At 34.6% G+C, this 18,354-nt stretch overlaps 1 protein-coding gene across 1 annotated transcript; it reads left to right on the top strand.

Annotated features, from left to right (window-relative positions):
- The first annotated feature begins 4,725 nt into the window (after positions 1-4,725).
- Positions 4,726-5,700, top strand: LOC101429537 (olfactory receptor 4K15-like). The gene has a single exon (XM_004482707.4). The coding sequence runs from the start codon at positions 4,726-4,728 to the stop codon at positions 5,698-5,700; it is 975 nt and encodes a 324-aa protein (XP_004482764.1).
- The last annotated feature ends 12,654 nt before the right edge of the window (positions 5,701-18,354 follow it).

Raw genomic sequence — 18,354 nt, forward strand, 5'->3', positions numbered from 1 at the left:
ATAAGTTTATGTTGTTGGAACTCTAGTTTTAAGGAGCTCCAACCTTTCTTGTTTGTCATATTTTCACTATTCTACCTAGCTATATTGCTGGGTAACTTTCTCATCATCCTCACTGTGACCTCAGAGGCTCACCTTCATACCCCTCTGTACTTTCTGTTTGCAAACTTCTCCTTTTTTAGATATATGTCTTGTCTCCTTCATTACCCCCAAAGTGATTGCTGACTTTCTGATAGAATGCAAGACTATTTCTTTCGAAGCCTGACTTGCTCAGATATTTTTTATTCACTTATTCAGTGGTGGTGAAATGGTGCTTCTTGTATCCATGGCCTTTGCTATTATGTTGTTATTTGCAAACCGCTCCAGTATATGACAATCATGAACCACTGCATGTGTGTTATTCTGGTCCTCATCTTTTGGTTTACTGGCCTCATCCATACTACTAGTTAGTTGGCATTTGTTGTTAACTTGCCTTTCTGTGGTCCTAATTAGGTAGACAGCTTTTTCTGTGACCTTGCACTAGTGACCAAGCTTGCCTGTGGAGGCACTTATGTTATCAGCATCTTAGTACTTGCAAACAGCAGTTTCTTTCTATGATTTCTTTCTTCCTCCTGGTCATCTCCTACACTGTGATACTTATCTCAGTTAGGAAATGCTCCTTTGCCAGCATGACAAAGGCCTGATCCATGCTGACTGCCCACATCACTGTGGTCACATTATTCTTTAGACCATGCATCTTCACCTTGTGTGTCTCCTCAACAGTTGCTCAGTTGACAAGGTCCTTGCTGTGTTCTACCCCATCTTTACTCCCATTTTAAACCCAGCTATCTACAGTCTAAGGAACGGAGACATGAAGAGAGCCATGTCAAAACTGAAGAATCAGTATCTGAAGACTGGTCAGGCGTCCAAAGTCATAAGAAATGTTCTTTTCCTGCAAACAAAATAATAAACTGTACTGTTGCCAGTTTATTTTTGTTAGCTTGCTGTTATAAATGGAATAACTATGGTTAAAGCAGATCTTCTTACCTACAGGGAAGGATTGGCTTTTAAAACATGAATTAAAGAGTAATGACAGTAATAGAAAGCCATAGTACAAGCTAGCAGTTTTAATGTCCTCTAACTTCCAGTATGCATTTTGTTTTCCTGTTTTAGGTTTCTATTTCCTATTTTCATTCATTATATAAAACTGATTTTAGATGTTGGCTTATTGGCTTAACGACAATGGAAAAATGTCATTAATTATAAATGTTAAAATAAAACCACATTTGCGCCTCTGCCTCTCAAATAAATTACTCTTTATTCACCTACTTTACAGTGATTACACACACACACCCCTTAGAGACAATAAATAAATTTGTGTAAAAGTATATATAAAGTAGGTGATAAATGACATACAATATATTATATATCTACATGAGAATTCATATAGTGCTGCACTTGTAACTGGCAGCACATGGATATAATTCTATGATTTATGATAATAGTGGCAGTGAAATATCTAATGTAATAGTTATCTAGAAAAAAGGCATGTACATTGAAGAGCACTCTTCAGAAATACTTGTTTCAAAGTGACTACTTAATAAATTTATTCATGGATGAAAATTGCAAAAAACTACATACAATTATATTTTGTTTTTCCTCATGTGTGTTGAAATAATGATAAAATAATGTGGGTTCTTTCATAAGGACTGGTACCTGAATCCTGGCGTATACATGCTTGTTCTCTGTAGGACTCATGATCTCTATCTTCTTAAAAACGAAATTATTTCAAACCCCAAATCATTTATAAGACCAAAATTTCTTAGGAATTCCCATACACTTTAAGATTCCCATTCTTATCATATACAAGGCTTTTCCTATATTTACTACTGCATTCTGATTTCAGTCTGGTGTCATAGTTTTCATGAAATGATTCTATTTCCTGACACTTCATTGACTTTAGAGACTCTCAATAATGTGAAGACAATTAGAGGTACTTCCTAATATATTTTATTAAGGGCTTTCTATTGATGTTTTCTACTAGAAGTTTTTTTGATAAATAATAAGATAGTTTATATGAAATATCTAGAGCTGAAATAGTTGACTCCCCTTGAGAGCAAAGCTTTAATTCCTTGAAGGTTTCCATCTACCTTTCTAGAGGTTAAATTGGAAAGTAGCACTTTCCTAATATATATGGTTAAGATGGTGAGCATGAGTCAATGCTCTTCATGTGGCCCTTAGTGAGGTGTGATTGTTTTTAATTTCTAGAGATCTTTGCAGGTTATTATAAATAATAACATTGTGCCTAATTTACTTTCTTGTAAACGATGCTTGTTGTAACAATTATGCTGAATTTCAACCAACATTCCTAATAAGCCTACTTGTTTTCAGTGTTTCTTTGCCTCTTTCTTTTAAACAGTCCTACTGTCGTCTGACAGATTCCTGAGAGTTTCCAGTTCTTCCTTCATGCACAAGCCTCCATTAGGAAACTGCACCCAGCCCTTTCCCACTTCCTGGAATGGAGCCCAACATGGTCAAGGGCAACTTCTTTAAAAACAAACCTGTTGTTTTCTCAGTTCCTGGTCAGTGTTTTCCCAGCATCATTTAATCACTTTTCAAATATCACTGATCTTGAACAATGTGTCCACACTCTACAAGTCATCTTGGTAAGTGAAAGAAATCCATCAATATATTTCCAAAGCCTATGCATTGTCACTGTCCTCTTGTGTACAGTGACAGATGTGGAAAAAGGGAGGCGAGGAGAGGGGGCAGGCAGTGAAGAAAAGTTTCTTCAGCATTTAACTTGAAACTTGTAGTGTTTGATGGCATCTGAAAATTATTCTAGTACCTGTTTCACTTTACACACAATTCATAATATTCCAGAGAAATAAATATTGGGGAAAGGCTAATTGTACAGGATGCATTATAAGAGGGATCTGAGAGTCACCTAGCAAATCCCTCTATGCATATATTAATTCACCCTAAAATATTATAAGAAATGAAAAATTGGTTTTACTTGGCACCTCCAGGAACAGGAAACTCATTTCTGTTTAAGTTATATCACACCTTCTTTCAGCACTTTGTCAGAAAAAATACAAATACTGATCTGAAATAAATCCTCATTAAGAATGTTTTGCATTTGTTGTCATTGCAATTAATTAAAGACCTCTCATCTATTGAGTCTTTTAAGAAGAGTTTCAAAGTTTGGGTGGGGGGGGCTATTATTAATCTCAACATTTATACTTGAGAACAGTGAGCCCTGAATTGCTAAATGAGCTGTTCAGTTTCATACCGATGAGTAATGGCACGGCTGTGATTTTATCCTAGAATCATTTATTCCAATGGATTTATTTTTCCACTTGAGCATATAGATTTTATTGGGCTTAAAAACCATTCCTTTTATTAAGTGTTGGCACACTTTTGCTTCACATGGGAAAGAATATGCTAAGGATGAAGTGAAATGAAGGAACTTCTTCTCTAAATAACCAGGATTATCACAGTATAAAATGATCTTAAGTAGCAAGCTATACCAATAATTTCTCTGTCACAAGTGTCTAGCACTATGCCTTGGATAAAGTAGGCATTTAAATTTATCTAGAGTTAGTTAATACAAAATTGGTTGTTATTATAAATAAACTTAGAGTTTCTTTTGCTGGACACCATCTTACTTTCTAAAAAATAGATGTCTTTATTTAAGAAAACTGCCCAAGTTTATTCACCAAGCTAATAAGTGAGAGAAGATGGCATAATCATATATACTTTTTATTCTTCAAACAATGTTCATCTTTGGAGCAAAGTTGGGAGGTAAAGCTTTACTCTTACACAAATAACTCCTTATCATAAGGAAAAATGTGATTTTAAATATAGAAATACTAATTCATTGAGAAAATATAATTTATTAAGAAATTATCAATACTTTGCAATGTAAATAATATTCAACATTTCTTTCCAGCAAAGATGAGTTGTGGAAGGGGTTATTATTGTCTTAAAATCATTACCAAAAACTGTCATGTTAGCCAAAAGAAGAATGTTTCAAGTTTTGTTTTTGTTTTTTGTTTTTGATAAGACTGAGGTCTTTATAACTCATTTAGAGAAAGGAAGAAATGGGACTTCTTTGTCTGACCACCATAAATAGCCAATAAAAACAATCCATCTCCCTAATAAATGGAAATTTACTGCTCCCCAGACGCCTGTCCTAAGCCCCCTTCCTCTCCCTTTCCTCTCCTGAAGTAATACGGCATGCATTCTTTGCATTAAACATCCCTTAGCCAGCATCAATTTTGTGAAATTCTAATCCTCTTTGTTAGCACTACACACTTTTTAAATTAAGGATTTATTTTTATATGGTTTATTGAAAAAAATGACTTTTTGTAGATTCTGAGACTTGTATTCAGTGATGTGGAAACAACTTTTCAGATATTGATTTTCATTTGTAGATTAGTTATTTGACCTCTTATATTCATCTACCTGAATAGGCCAATTGATTGAAACTCTACCCAATAACCACTTGTCTACATTCAGCATTTTTTAGAAAATTTTGGGTCAATATTCCATTCTTGCACTGTTTGTTTAATATTGATTTGGTGAGGTTCTGTCGCTATAATCACATAAATGTATGAAAATCCACATATGTATTTTAGTAGAAGAAGAATCCCTAAATACTGAAGAGGAATTGGGAACTCATTCATTTGTTCATTGATCTCTGATTCTCTTTATTCAGGTAATTGAAGATAAGTCTCTTAAACAGAGATGAATGAGGGAAATCTTTCTCGGGTGAATGAATTTGTGTTGCTGGGACTCTCTAGTTCTCAGGAGCTCCAACCTTTCTTGTTTGTCATATTTTCACTACTTTACACAGGAATCCTGCTGGGCAACATTCTCATCATCCTCACTGTGACCTCAGATTCCTGCCTTCATACTCCCATGTACTTTCTGCTTGCAAACCTCTCTTTTACAGATATGTGTGTTGCCTCCTTTGCTACCCCCAAAATGATAGCTGATTTTCTGGTAGAGCACAAGACTATTTCTTTTGAAGCCTGCCTGGCTCAGATTTTCTTTATTCATCTCTTTGGTGGTGTTGAAATGATGCTCCTTGTCTCCATGGCCTATGACCGTTATGTTGCTATTTGCAAACCGCTCCACTACATGACTATCATGAGCCGCTGTGTGTGCATTATTTTAGTCCTCATGTCCTGGTGTGTTGGATTCATCCATACTACTATCCAGATGTCATTTGCTATTAACTTGCCATTTTGTGGTCCTAATCAGGTTGATAGCTTTTTCTGTGACCTCCCACTAGTGACCAAACTGGCCTGCAGAGACGCATATTTTGTCAGCCTACTAGTACTTACCAACAGTGGCTTTATTTCTATGATTTCTTTCTTCCTCTTGGTTATCTCCTACACTGTGATACTTATTACAGTTAGGAAACGCTCTTCTGCCAGCATGGCAAAGGCTCGCTCCACATTGACTGCCCACATCACTGTGGTCACATTATTCTTTGGACCATGCATCTTCACCTATATCTGGCCCTTTAATAGTTATTCAGTTGACAAGGTTCTTGCTGTCTTCTATACCATATTTACTCCTATTTTAAACCCGGCTATCTATACTTTAAGGAATAAAGAGGTGAAGGCAGCTATGTCAAAACTGAAGAGTCAGTATCTGAAACCTGGCCAGGTTTCTACAGTCATAAAAATTATTCTTTTCCTGGAAAGAAAATAATTTACCCAATGCTTACCTGTTTATTTTTGTTGACAGACTGTGAACAAATGAAATAACCATGATTAAAGCAAATAGTTTTACCCAATGGGAAGGATTGGTTGTGAAACATGAATGAATTGGTAGTGATGATATTAAAATGCTTAAGATGTATGCTAGCAATTTTAATGTTCTCTTCCATCCTATGTGGGTCTTTTTCCCTTTTTCAGTTTTGTTCTTATTTCTATTCTATGTTTAAAACATTCCATTCTTATCGATTGGTTCATTCACATACAGACTTTGAACCTATGTTGCCCATTAGGCTATAATTTCCTAACATCTGCCATAGAACACACATTCTAATGGTGAACACAGAAATCAAACAAAACAGCAAACAAACAGAAATTATTTTTAAAAATTATCAAATTACATATTTGAAAATTGAAAGTATCCTGAGATCCACATAAGGCTTTAGTAAATGTAAGGGTAATTTATAAAAAGGTATAGCAGGAGAGTGTTCAAGGCAGGTCAGAGGTCTGTCTGAGATTTGCAAGCACAGTGGTCTTTGTCCTTCCTCAATGGCACAATGTAGTGAACCACCAAGATACAAGTGAAAGACCCTAGCCTCAGGGGAACCAAGACACTCCTTCCCTGTGGGATCTTATAGTCATCTAGAGTACTTGGCTGTATAACCAAATAAACCAGAGAAACCAGCAACCTACACATTTGACAATATATTTCTTATAAACAATGTAGACAAACTGCCTAAGTGAACCTGAAGTGTGGATTTAGACCTTAACCAGCACATTATAAATTACTGGCTGCTATTTCTCATGTCTGTCTTTCTTGGCCAAGACTCAGTACCATGATTCCAGACATATTTGGAAATTAGCATGGAGTTACAATGGACCCCCTGCAAACTAACCTTATTTTTACCACATATTTGCTGTATAGTTATGACTGCCACTTAAGTAAATCAGATAGAAGAAAAAGACTGGGAGCTGGTCACAGGACAGCCTATATCAGGAAGTGTTTTTTGAGGAAAGATCTGATGAAGTAAAGAAGTGAACTATGGGAAGCTCAAGGGGACATCAGATTAGAGAGAAATTCAAAGTAAAATCACAAAGGTAAGAATGTGTTGTATTCATTTAAAAAAGAAAAATTGATGATGTTAGAATAGAGTGAGAAATACTCTGGAAAAAGATTGTTTTTAAAAATCTGACTTTATTTAATATTGCACCCAGACAACAAAAATTTCTCTCAAAACAAATTATATAAATTACAATTAAGTGAAATTTTACCTGAAAAACTTTTAGTGTGAGTAAATAAATTGCAAAGAGAGAACAAATTCCATCTCAAAACTTTCATATGAAAAAAAAGTGGTAGAAGTTCTGGAAAGATGGTGTTGAGTGGCAAGCAGGGTTCATCTCTTCTCTCACAAAAACAATGTAGAAAGGGCCAAAATCTATCTAAAGGACCTGCTTTGGGGTTCAGTAGAGAAGGACAGTGCTATAACTCTCAGAAGGGTGAAGGACAGAGAGACCAAGAACCCAAATCGACAAACATGATTACTAAACCCTGTGGTGCCAGGAAGGGCTCCCCTCCTCCAACCTTAAAATATTAAGCTAGGATAAATCTCCTGGTTCACTGCAGTTGACTTAGAGATGAACAGATATCTTCTTCCCTGACGTATGTTACAAGGGAAAATGGAGGGGAAGTTGGGGGGCTTCTCTTCAGTGAATTTGGCCAGAAAAGCCTATTTTGAATCTTGTCTCTGGCCAGACCAAAACATAGGAGAGTGGAGATTGAAATTAATACTTCCATGGAAAGGTGTTCTGATGAGCACCATCCACTGGCTGTTCTGGAAATTGTGTGGAGAAAAACTGCTTTTAAGTTTCTTAATTCCAACTCCTGGGGGAACATCTGCACCCCATTAATAAGGAGTGGGGCAATTTCAAAGACTTAGAATAAGTTGCTACATAGTAAAGAAGAGTTATGAAAAAGTAAAGCAATAGCAAGAGAGGGAAATTGGTCATCAGGGTAAATTCAGTAACATATCAGATGCCTAGATATCAGTAATAAATTACAAACTAGGAAACATGAATAGTTGGAGCCAACCAAAGAAACAAACTGAAATACTTGAAAGGACACAGTATTTAGGACAATTATCAATGATTATCATAAATCTCTCTGAAATTATTTCAAAGAAGTCAAAGAAAATATGTCCAAAGAGATAAAGGCCATTAAAAAGGCATTGGGTGAGCACAAAGAACAATTTGAAAGCCTGTAAAGAAAAGTAACAAAGCTTATGGGAATTAAAAACATGATAGATGAAACTGAAAGTACAATAGAGGCACAAAAGAGCAGATTTGAAGTGCTCAAAGACAGAATTAGTAATTTCAAGACAGAATATCTAAACTAGGAAACACAAGGGAACAGAATGAGAAGAGAATGGAAAAAAAGGAACAGGATCTCAGGGAATTGAATGGCAATGTGAAACACATGAATATATGCATTATCAGTGCCCCAGAAGGAGAAGGAAAAGGGGAGGAAAGAATATTTGTGGGAATGACCAAATAGTTCCCAAACCCTATGAAAAACATATATGTCAATATCCAAGAGTTCAATGCTACCCAAACAATAAATCAATCCGAATAGACTTACCAGGAGACAACTTCTATTGAGAATGACAAAAACTAGAGGTAAAGAGAAAGTTCTGAAAGCAGCAAGAGAAAAGCAAAGCATCACATAAATGAACTTCAACAGGATTAAGGCCTGATCTCACATCAGAAACCATAGAGGTGAGAGGAAAGTGGCATGATGTGTGTAAGATACTGAAAGAGTAAAACTGCTGGCCAGTGATTCTGTATCTGGCAAAACTGTCCTCCAACAATGAGAGTGAGTTCAAAGTCTTCACAGACAAACAAAAAACTGATAGAATATATTACCAAAAGACCAGAATTACAAAAGACACTAAAGGGAGTGCTGCAGCCTGAAAAGACAAAAACAAGGATGAGAGACTTGGAGAAGTGTGGAGAAATGAAAATCATTAGGAAGGGTAAATTAAAGAGTAAAAAGAACTTAGTAAGATGTGATATCACAAAAAGTAAAAGGACAAAACAGTAAAGTATATATTGCCTTTATAGTAATAACATTAAATGATAATGATCTGAAATCTCCCATCAGTAGACATAGACTAATAGAATGGTTAAAAAAAATAAAGCCATCTATGTGCTATTTAGAAGAGACTCTCCTCAGATATAAGGACACAACAAAGTTGAAAGTGAAAGGTTGGAAAAAGATATTCCATGTAAATAGAAATAAAAAAGAGATATAGTAGTGATAATAATAGTGTACCAAATAGATTTTAAATGCAAAATTGGTAAAAGAGATAAAGAATGTCAGTATATATTAATAAAAGGGGTAATTCACCATGAAGAAATTAAATACTTATGCACATAACCTAGAAGTTCCTAGATACATGAGGCACACACTGGCAAAATGGAAGGAGAAATGGTAGTCCTACAATAATAGTTTGAGAATTCAGTAAACCATCCTCAATATTGGATAGAACATCTGGAGAGAGGATAAATAAAGAAGCAGAGCATTTGAATAATATGACAAATGACCTAGACCTAACAGATATCTATAGAGCATTGCAACCCAAAACAGGAGGATATATATTCTTTTTAAGTGCTCTAGGATAGACCATATGTTGGTTCACAAGATGAGTTTCAATAAATTTAAAAAGATTGAAATTATATAAAACACTCTCTGTTCATAACAGAATGAAGCTTGAAATCAACAATGGATGGAAGAAGGAAAATGCATAAATATACAGAGATTAACACACTCTTAAATAATCACTGGGTCAAAGAAGAATTTGCAAGAAAATTCAGCAAATATGTTGAGATAAATGAAATGAGAACACAACATATCAAAATCTATGGTATACGACATATGCAGTGCTGAGAGGGAAATTTATAGTCTTCAGTGTTTGCATTGAAAAATAACAAAGATCTAAAGGTGAAGATCTAACTACACACCTGGAGGTACTAGAAACAGAACAGCAAACTAACTCAAACCAAAGTGAAGGAAAGAAATAGTAATGATCAGAGCAGAAATAAATGAAACAAAACAAAACAAAAAGAATAATAAAACCAAAAGCTGGTTCTTTGAGGAGAACAATAAAACTGACAAATCCTTAACTAGATAGATAAAGAAATAAATAAAGAAAATGCAAATGAAATCAGAAATGAGAGAAGGGACATTAGAAATGATCCTGCAGGAAAAAGAGAGGTTATAAGAGGAAATTATAAATAACCGTATGTAAAAAAACTAGACAATCCAGAAGAAAGGGACAAATTCCTAGAAACTCATGAACCACCTATACTAACCCTAGAGAAAATTAAAGACCTTGACAAACCAATCACAAGTGAAGAGACTGAAGCAGTCATCAAAAACTTCCCAAAGATGTAAAGCCTGGGAGCAGATGGCTTTACAGTTGAAGGTAAAACCTACCAATCATTCAAAGGTGATCTAATAGCAATCTTGCTCAAGCTCTTCCCTAAAACTTAATAGGAAGGCACACTACCAAACTCATCCTATAAAACCGACACCCAAATAAGAAAACAAGATAAAGATACTACAAAAAAAAGGAATTACAGACCAATGTCTCTAATGAATATAGATGCAAAAATCCTCAACAAAATACTTGCAAACTGAATCCACAAGCACATTAACAGAATTGTATTTCATAATCAAGGGGATTTTATTCCAGATATGCAAGGGTGGTTCAGCAAAAGAAAATTAATTAATGTTATAAGCCACATTGGTAAATTGAAGAAGAAAAATCACATGATCTTTTCAATTGATGCAGGAAAGGCATTTGGCAAAATAGAAATACATTTTGATAAAAACACTTTAAAAGATAGGTTAGAAAGAAGCTTTCTCAATATGGTAAACTGCATGAATGAAAAACCTACAGCTAATATTGTACTCAGTAGTGAAAGACTGAAAGATTGAACGCTTTCCTGCTGGGATCAGGAACAAGACAAATATGCTCATTGTGACCATTGTTATTCAATATTGTGCTAGAAGTTCTAGCTACAGCAATTAGGCTAGATAAAGAAATAAACGGCACCCAAATAGGAAAGGAAGATGTAAAACTTCCACTATTCACTGATGTTTTGATCCTATATCTAGAAAATCCTGAAAAATCCATAAGAAAGTTACTAGAATTAATAGATGAGTTCAACAATTGGTGGGATACAATATTAATACACAAAAATGAATAGTGTTTCTATACACTACTGATGTGCAATCTGAGGAAGAAATCAGAAAAACATGGATGAACCTGGAGGGCATTATGTTGAGTGAACTTAAACAGACACTAGAGAAGAAATACTGTATGACTACATTATTATGAAGTAAATATATTGTTTAAATTCATGGAATTAATAATTAGAAAACACATCATAGTGTTTGTAACTAGCAAAACTATTATATGGGTGTGAGAGTGGTTAAAGGATCAGTCTAAGGTCATGCATATTACTAGATGGAAGGCTAAAAAATGTAACATGGGAATGTATAACAGTGAAACTTCATATAAAATATGAGTTTGGCTGATATCACATATATAATCTGTTTTTACAAAATATAAAGACAAATAAACTATAGAGAGAAGGAAACAGAATAAAAGATATGTATGGTAAGGGAAGCATACAGAGATTGAGATGTGATGAGTTATTTTTTTGTTTTGTGTTTATTATTATTATTACTGGAATAATGACACTGCTCTAAATGGGTTGAAATGACAAATGCACAAGTGAGTGATTGTACCAAATACCATTGATTTTATACTTTGGATGGATTTATGTTTTATTAATATTCATCAATAACATTTATTTGCTAAAATTAAATAATATAAGATGATAATTCATAAAACCTTTAGTAAATATCACGGAGCAGATTCACATAAATTTATCATAATATAAGTGAATTCGTTGTATAAAATTAGAAACTATCAATAAATTATAAGACTTCCAAATTCTTAAGTCAAGTCTTATCTTTAGTTTATTTCTTACCTACTTTATTATTTCTGAGTTTAAATTTTATGGAAATTTAAATATACTTTATATCCTGCTGTTGTCTTTGTTATGTAAAGAATATGCAAGAATATGAGTAGGATTTGAATAAATAGGGGCTATCAGGAGATCCCATGGTTCGAAGAAAACCAACATTGCAGAAGCACCATCCAACCACTGCTTATATGGAGATGAATAAAATACCCACAGACCCAAAGAAAGACAAGAATGGCTCATTTTTATTCTGTATAAGTAACTTTATTTCAACCTATGTGGTAGGATATCAAAAGAGTCATACAAATGCACAAATAACCACTTTATGAATCTGTTTGGATAATGAAAACATAATTTGTGCTCTTTGCCCAAAGGTATGGCCAAGTGAGAAATCCATTATAGAGAATAATAAACTGGACAACAAGACCCTTAAGGGAAGCAGACTTGGCCCAATCGATACGGCATCTGCCTACCACATGGGAGGTTGGCAGTTCAAACTTCGGGCCTCCTTGACCCATGTGGAGCTGGTTCATGTGTAGTGCTGATGCACACAAGCAGTGCCGTGCCACACAGGGGTGTCCCCCGTGTAGGGGAGCCCCACATGCAAGGAGTGGGCCACGTAAGGAGAGCCGCCCAGCAAGAAAGAAAGTGCAGCCTGCCCAAGAATGGCGCCACATACATGGAGAGCTGACACAAGCAAGATGATGCAACAAAAAGAAACGCAGATTCCCGGTGCCGCTGATAAGGATAGAAGCGGTCACAGAAGAACACACAGTGAATGAACACAGAGAGCAGACAACTGGGGGGGGGGGGGGGGAAGGGAGAGAAAGAAATAAAAATAAATCTTAAAGAAAAAACAACTTAAGTAGGATTGATGACTTAGTCATAAGCCCAAAGTTAAATGTGATCCTTCCTTCATCCATTTCCATGTGTAGAGCTTGATGGAAAAAAGGTACAGGGTTATAAAACAACTCAACATCTGCAGAGTATGATTTCCTATCCCAGATAAAACTCTACACAGTAATACCTAATCACCCAAATGCTTAAATTTCATCTGAAAATCTTTTATTTTTTTCTAAACACTTTCAATTAAAAAAAAATTAATACCTTAAGAAAATGAAATGTATTTCTATGAATGAATGAGGAAAAAGAGAAAGAAAGAAAACATTCATTGATGGCAGAGAGCGATGACTCAATTAAAAGTTAAAGGATTTGGACCAGTTACTTATAATCCTAACAGATCTGGCACATTTCATCATTGTCTCAGGACTGGAGCTTGTGGAAAATGTATATTTTTCATTTCAGTTAAGGAGAAAAGAATTTCTCCCCCTAATCAATTGTTGTGCATTCTAGAGGAATAATATCCTTTTTGAAATAAGCAGTTTCTCTTATCTGGTGGAAAATTTCTCATCCCCCTTTAAGTTTAGGATGCCTCATTGTTTAATTTTTTGGTTTTAAGTAAAGCCAGGTCAGATGGATGAAAACCAAACAGAAGGTGTGAGAGCATTTGTCCTGGCAGGCTTTTCAGAGATGCCAGCTTTTGAGGCAGAGCTCTTTCCATTATTCCTTATCTTCTATGTTTCCACATAGGTGGGTAATGTCCTTATCATGGCCACAGTGGCCTATTAAAAACTACCTGCATACCTCCACGTATTCATCCATATATTTCCTTCTTGGCAACTTCTCTTTCTTGGACATAAGTTATTCAGCAGTAACTACCCTTAAATTCTGGCTGACCTCCTTCATGATCAAAAACTTACTCCTTATGACCAGTGCATCATGTAGCTCTTCTTTCTGTTTTTGTACGGGTGGCTGAGCTGTCATAGTGATGGCCTATGACTGTTGTGTTAACATCTGCTACTCCCTGAACTATACCACTGCCATGAGTGGAGGTTTGTGCTGTGTCCTGGTAACTGCCTCCTGGATTTGTGCCTTCCATTGTGCATACAAGTCTCACTATCACTCAAACCTTTTGTCATGTTCCACTGCCATTTGTCATAGATAATTTTTTTTTGTCACGTTCCACTGTCATAAACTGTACCTATGCAGAAGCCATTGTCATTCAATTGTTAGTGGTATCTAATAGTGGATTGATCTCCGAAGTTCCTTTGAGGTGCTGGTTTCTTCTAATCTAACTCTTCTAGTCAAGGTCCCTTCAGAGAGGGAAGGCTAATTTTGATGTTTGTTTCTGCTAGAAGTAAATTTACTGCTTCTGCCTGCCCCTATTCCACACTCCATTACTGAAAATAAATCATAATGCACAATCAACTCTCATGGTTTAAGGGATTAAGTTCCACCTCTTTCAGTGGAGAATAGGTATAGATAGATAAGTAGATAGCTTTTTTTTTTTTTTTTTTTTTTTTTTTTTGCTTCAATAGGAAGAACTCTCCCTTTTCCTCCATTTTTAAAATTACTCAGTTCTTTTTCAGGGGTTGGAGTTGTCCTGGGTGGTGCTGCAGGGACAGTTATCGGACACTGTAAGTCCTCCCATGGCCCACTGGGTAGACTGTGGGAGAGTGTGGGCTGTGATGTGGACCATTGACCATGAGGTGCAGCGGTGCTCAGAGGTGTATTCACCAAATACAATGAATGTCTCATGATGATTGAGGAGGTTGTTGTTATGGGGGGAGGAGTGGGGTGAAGGGTGGGGGATATATGGGGACCTCATATTTTTTGAATGTAATATTAAAAAATAAAGACAAAAAAATTACTCAATTCTTTATGTATATCAGATGGAGTAGTGGCTATGTACCTCAAAGTTTAGATTTAATCCAGTGCTACATTATTTATATTGTGCTTGAAATTTTCTAGTGGTGGCCTTTTTAAGTTTCTTCAGGTTGGCTTATGGTTCCCTGCAACATATCTCTATATTGTATTTTTTTTTATTACTTTCCTACTTTTGCCATAACAAAATTATCCAGGCTCATATTTTGGTCCCTGCTAGAGTTCTAGAATCTAGAATTCAGTACAAGGATCTCTGGTTCCTTGTACTGAAGAATAGTGTTTAGAACCAGATCTGTGCACTGTGTGCTTACTGCTACTTGGGCATCTATGCTTCTACACCTTCTCAGCAGACAGAGCAAAGCAATATATATATGGATAGCAAACGATGTATACATGCATCTATAATTTTTTTTTTATTAAATTTAGCACATTTTCATTCTGATGACTTCTACTCCAATACAGTAATACAGGGTTCTTTCTAGCTTTCCTTTCTTGTATATCTGTAACCTCCCTCATTAACAGTGAAATCTCTGGCTTGATCTGCGTTCATGCATTTTTTTTTCCAGCCCTAATAAACACACAAAACTATTTCATAATTGTTTATCCTTTGAGAAACAATTTTAGTAACCATAGAAAAGTAATAATGCACAATTCCTTTTGTCTTTATCCTTATACTTTCTAGTCAAAATTGGAATGTTCCAAAGTTATATTAGGCAGTTACTTCCTTCCCCTCACCTGTTTCAGTACAATTTTATATTATATTTGAATCACAATTTTTTGGTTATATTCTTCTTGTATCCTGGGAAGCCCAAATACCCTAGTTAATGCTTTTTTCATTTGCTTGTTTGTGATGAAGCTACAATTTTAAGGCAATCATATTTCAAGTACATTTTTAGGGGGTTGACAAATGCACAGTCTAATATCCACCAGCTTTATACCTTACAGAAGTTTATGAGGATCACTTTTAACGCAGATATTCAAGAAATAAAGAAAATTATAGAAAAAATTTTAAATAGTATTCTTCATTTTCACACATAGTATATAATAATATTTCACCGTAGTTGCTTCAGATATGTACAAATATAGGTAATATTATTGGTACAGTGAACTTCCCTTCTTATACTTCTTGATCTCTTTTCCTTTCTTCCTTTTCAATACTGTTTAGAATTTGGTGAATACTTCTTCCCTTGATGCTTTCAAACTTTTACCTTATAAACGTATGTGAACATTTTCAAATTTCAGTGTATGAATATATGATATATGATCAATATTATTGTATCATTTTAATTTACCTTTCTTTTCAACATTATATATTTGAAACTTCTAAATATTGACATAAATCTATTCATATTAGTTATGAAATAGAGTACCATTGCATTAAATATTATAGTTTATTTCCCAGTTGCCTAGTTTGACACATAGGGCTTTTCAAATAATGACTCAATGAGCACCATTGAGCATGTGTCGTATGTATGTGAAACTTTTTTTAGGTTATATAAATATATTTGAGTTTGTAGTTATTAAAAGATTTCTTATTTGTTCATAGGAATTGTCTCTTATGATTATGGGTTTTGGCAAGTCCAAATTCTATTGGCAGGCCCTGAGCTGGGAACTCTGGTGAAAGTTATGAATCACCAGAAGAAGCTTGCTGGCTAAAAAGAGTTAGAAATTCTTTTTGACTGTGGAATTAATTAATCCCCCCTTCAAGAATTTTAAGTGACTGGGTGAGACTTCTCTCACTCCTAAGGACACTCTCCTTTCCAGATGGAAGATGTAATCAGCCATAGATGCAACCATCTACTGATAACTTAAATCCATGAAATATCCTCACAGTAACAATCAGACCAATGCTTCCTTGATCAAACAACCAGACACCATAACCTAGCCAAGTTGACACATAAACTTAGCCATTAGAGGAATCAAAAATTATTTGCTGACTAGGATTCCAAATGGAAATCAAATACTTTTTACATTCAGAAATGCCAACTAGTTGATAATAGTTTGCTTTTTTTTTGGTCCCTGGAAAAGTTATTTGTAAATGTAATTATTCCCAGTGAAGGAGTACCTCAGAATTCTGAATGGAAATTTTTCACGTCTCTACTGAGATAAGTTCCCTGACATCAGGATAGAATTTACCTTGCCTCATTTTAGGATCTTGCAATTGTATGATTGAAAACAAGGGAGCTGTTTCCTATGACTTCATAATGGTAAATGGGAATTTTATGCTAGCTCAATTTTGTTCAAGGATCATGTTAAAAGGCATTAATTAAAGACAGTATTGCTAGAATACTCAACAATTAATTCATAGATGAATGGAAAGAGTATAATAGAGTTGGAGAAAATAAGGACTGGGAGAATTAATTACTACAATGTATAAGTATTGTAAATGTATTTTGACATATTTGCTTTATTAAGGAGAAAATGAGCAAACTGCCTTCTAGTTGCAAACTTGATAACGATAAGACAGCAGAGGAGAGGTAAGTGTTCCCCAGTCAAATTGGAAACACCATCTGGAAAATGTAAATTTGTGGTTTCTTCTTTGCCTATGACTTCCCTGCTGCTCTAGTTTATAAGCAGTCTGATACGAATAGCATCAGATTCTAATGAATAGAAGTACATTTAACCACATTGTATGTCTTTAATCTGTAAATTTTTATGCTTTCTTTTGAAAGACGTTTTAGCTATTCATTAAAAAATATTTATTGACTATCTAAACCTAATTGAATGAAAAGGGATTTGTAGCACAAAGCAAGATAATGATCAATAGAGTGTCCTTTGTTGCTTTCTGTTTTCAATTCTTAAAGGGATGGAAATTTTTAAGAACGTTTACGATCAAGAAATTATGCATGGCTCATTTTTTTTCAGAGTTCTATTGTCACATTTTAGTGTTGGGGATTAATTTAAGATTAATTTTCCATTAATCAAAGTGGTTATATATAGAGTGGTGAAATTCCTTTATAAAATGTGTGTTTTGTGATTTAAAATTGAAAATAAAAACAACAAAAACACTTTTAGCTCTGATGTACACTGTCAACTAGAGTGTAAATGGTACATTAGCCAAAGAAAATGCTTGAAGTTCGAGAGTAGTCCAAGGAATTATAAAAATAGCTTCAGCTATAATTGAGGTATATATTGGGGAAACTTGATGTCTTTAACTAGCAATTGCCTACTTTATATATTAAGAAGAAATAAAATATAATACTTACTGGGATTATAATAATAGTATTCATAGATCAAATGAAGTCATTGTACAAAGGATTTTTAATTATTTACATTATAATAAAAATGAAAATCAGAAAACTTATTCTCAGATATTAGAAAGATAGCATTGTAGGGGTTTAGGAAGTTTTTGGAAACCATTATTTTTCTTCTTTTTTCTATTTTTTAAAATTTATTGAAATGTATCACTCATACATAAACATACATAAACAGTAAGTGTATAATAGTTGTGAACTTACAGAACAAATGTATATAACATCAAACATATATAACATTTCACCCTACCACCAATAATTTGCATTGTTTTTAAACCTTTTTAACTAATGATTAAAGAGCATTGTCAAAATATTACTACTAAACAAAGTATTTTTCCCCTAACCAATCCGATTATTATCTTTATATCATTTATATATGAACATACATAAACAATTAAGTGTATAGTAAAAGTTGTGAACTTTCTAAAAGGAAACATGCATAACATCATACAGGGGTCCCATACATCAACCTTCCACCAACACTTTGCATTGTCATGAGACATTTGTTACACACCATGAAAGAACAGGAAGAGATGAGAGGTGGAGGCGTTTTTGGGACATGGAGCTGCCCTGGATGGTGCTTCAGAGGCAATCACCGGACATTGTAAATCCTCACAGGG

Source organism: Dasypus novemcinctus, chromosome 3 (assembly GCF_030445035.2).
Source record: "Dasypus novemcinctus isolate mDasNov1 chromosome 3, mDasNov1.1.hap2, whole genome shotgun sequence".
Classification (NCBI taxonomy): Eukaryota; Metazoa; Chordata; class Mammalia; order Cingulata; family Dasypodidae; genus Dasypus; species Dasypus novemcinctus.

Coding starts and splice junctions, on each gene's coding strand:
- LOC101429537 (XM_004482707.4), top strand. CDS start 4,726: ATGAATGAGGGAAATCTTTCTCGGGTGAATGAATTTGTGTTGCTGGGA.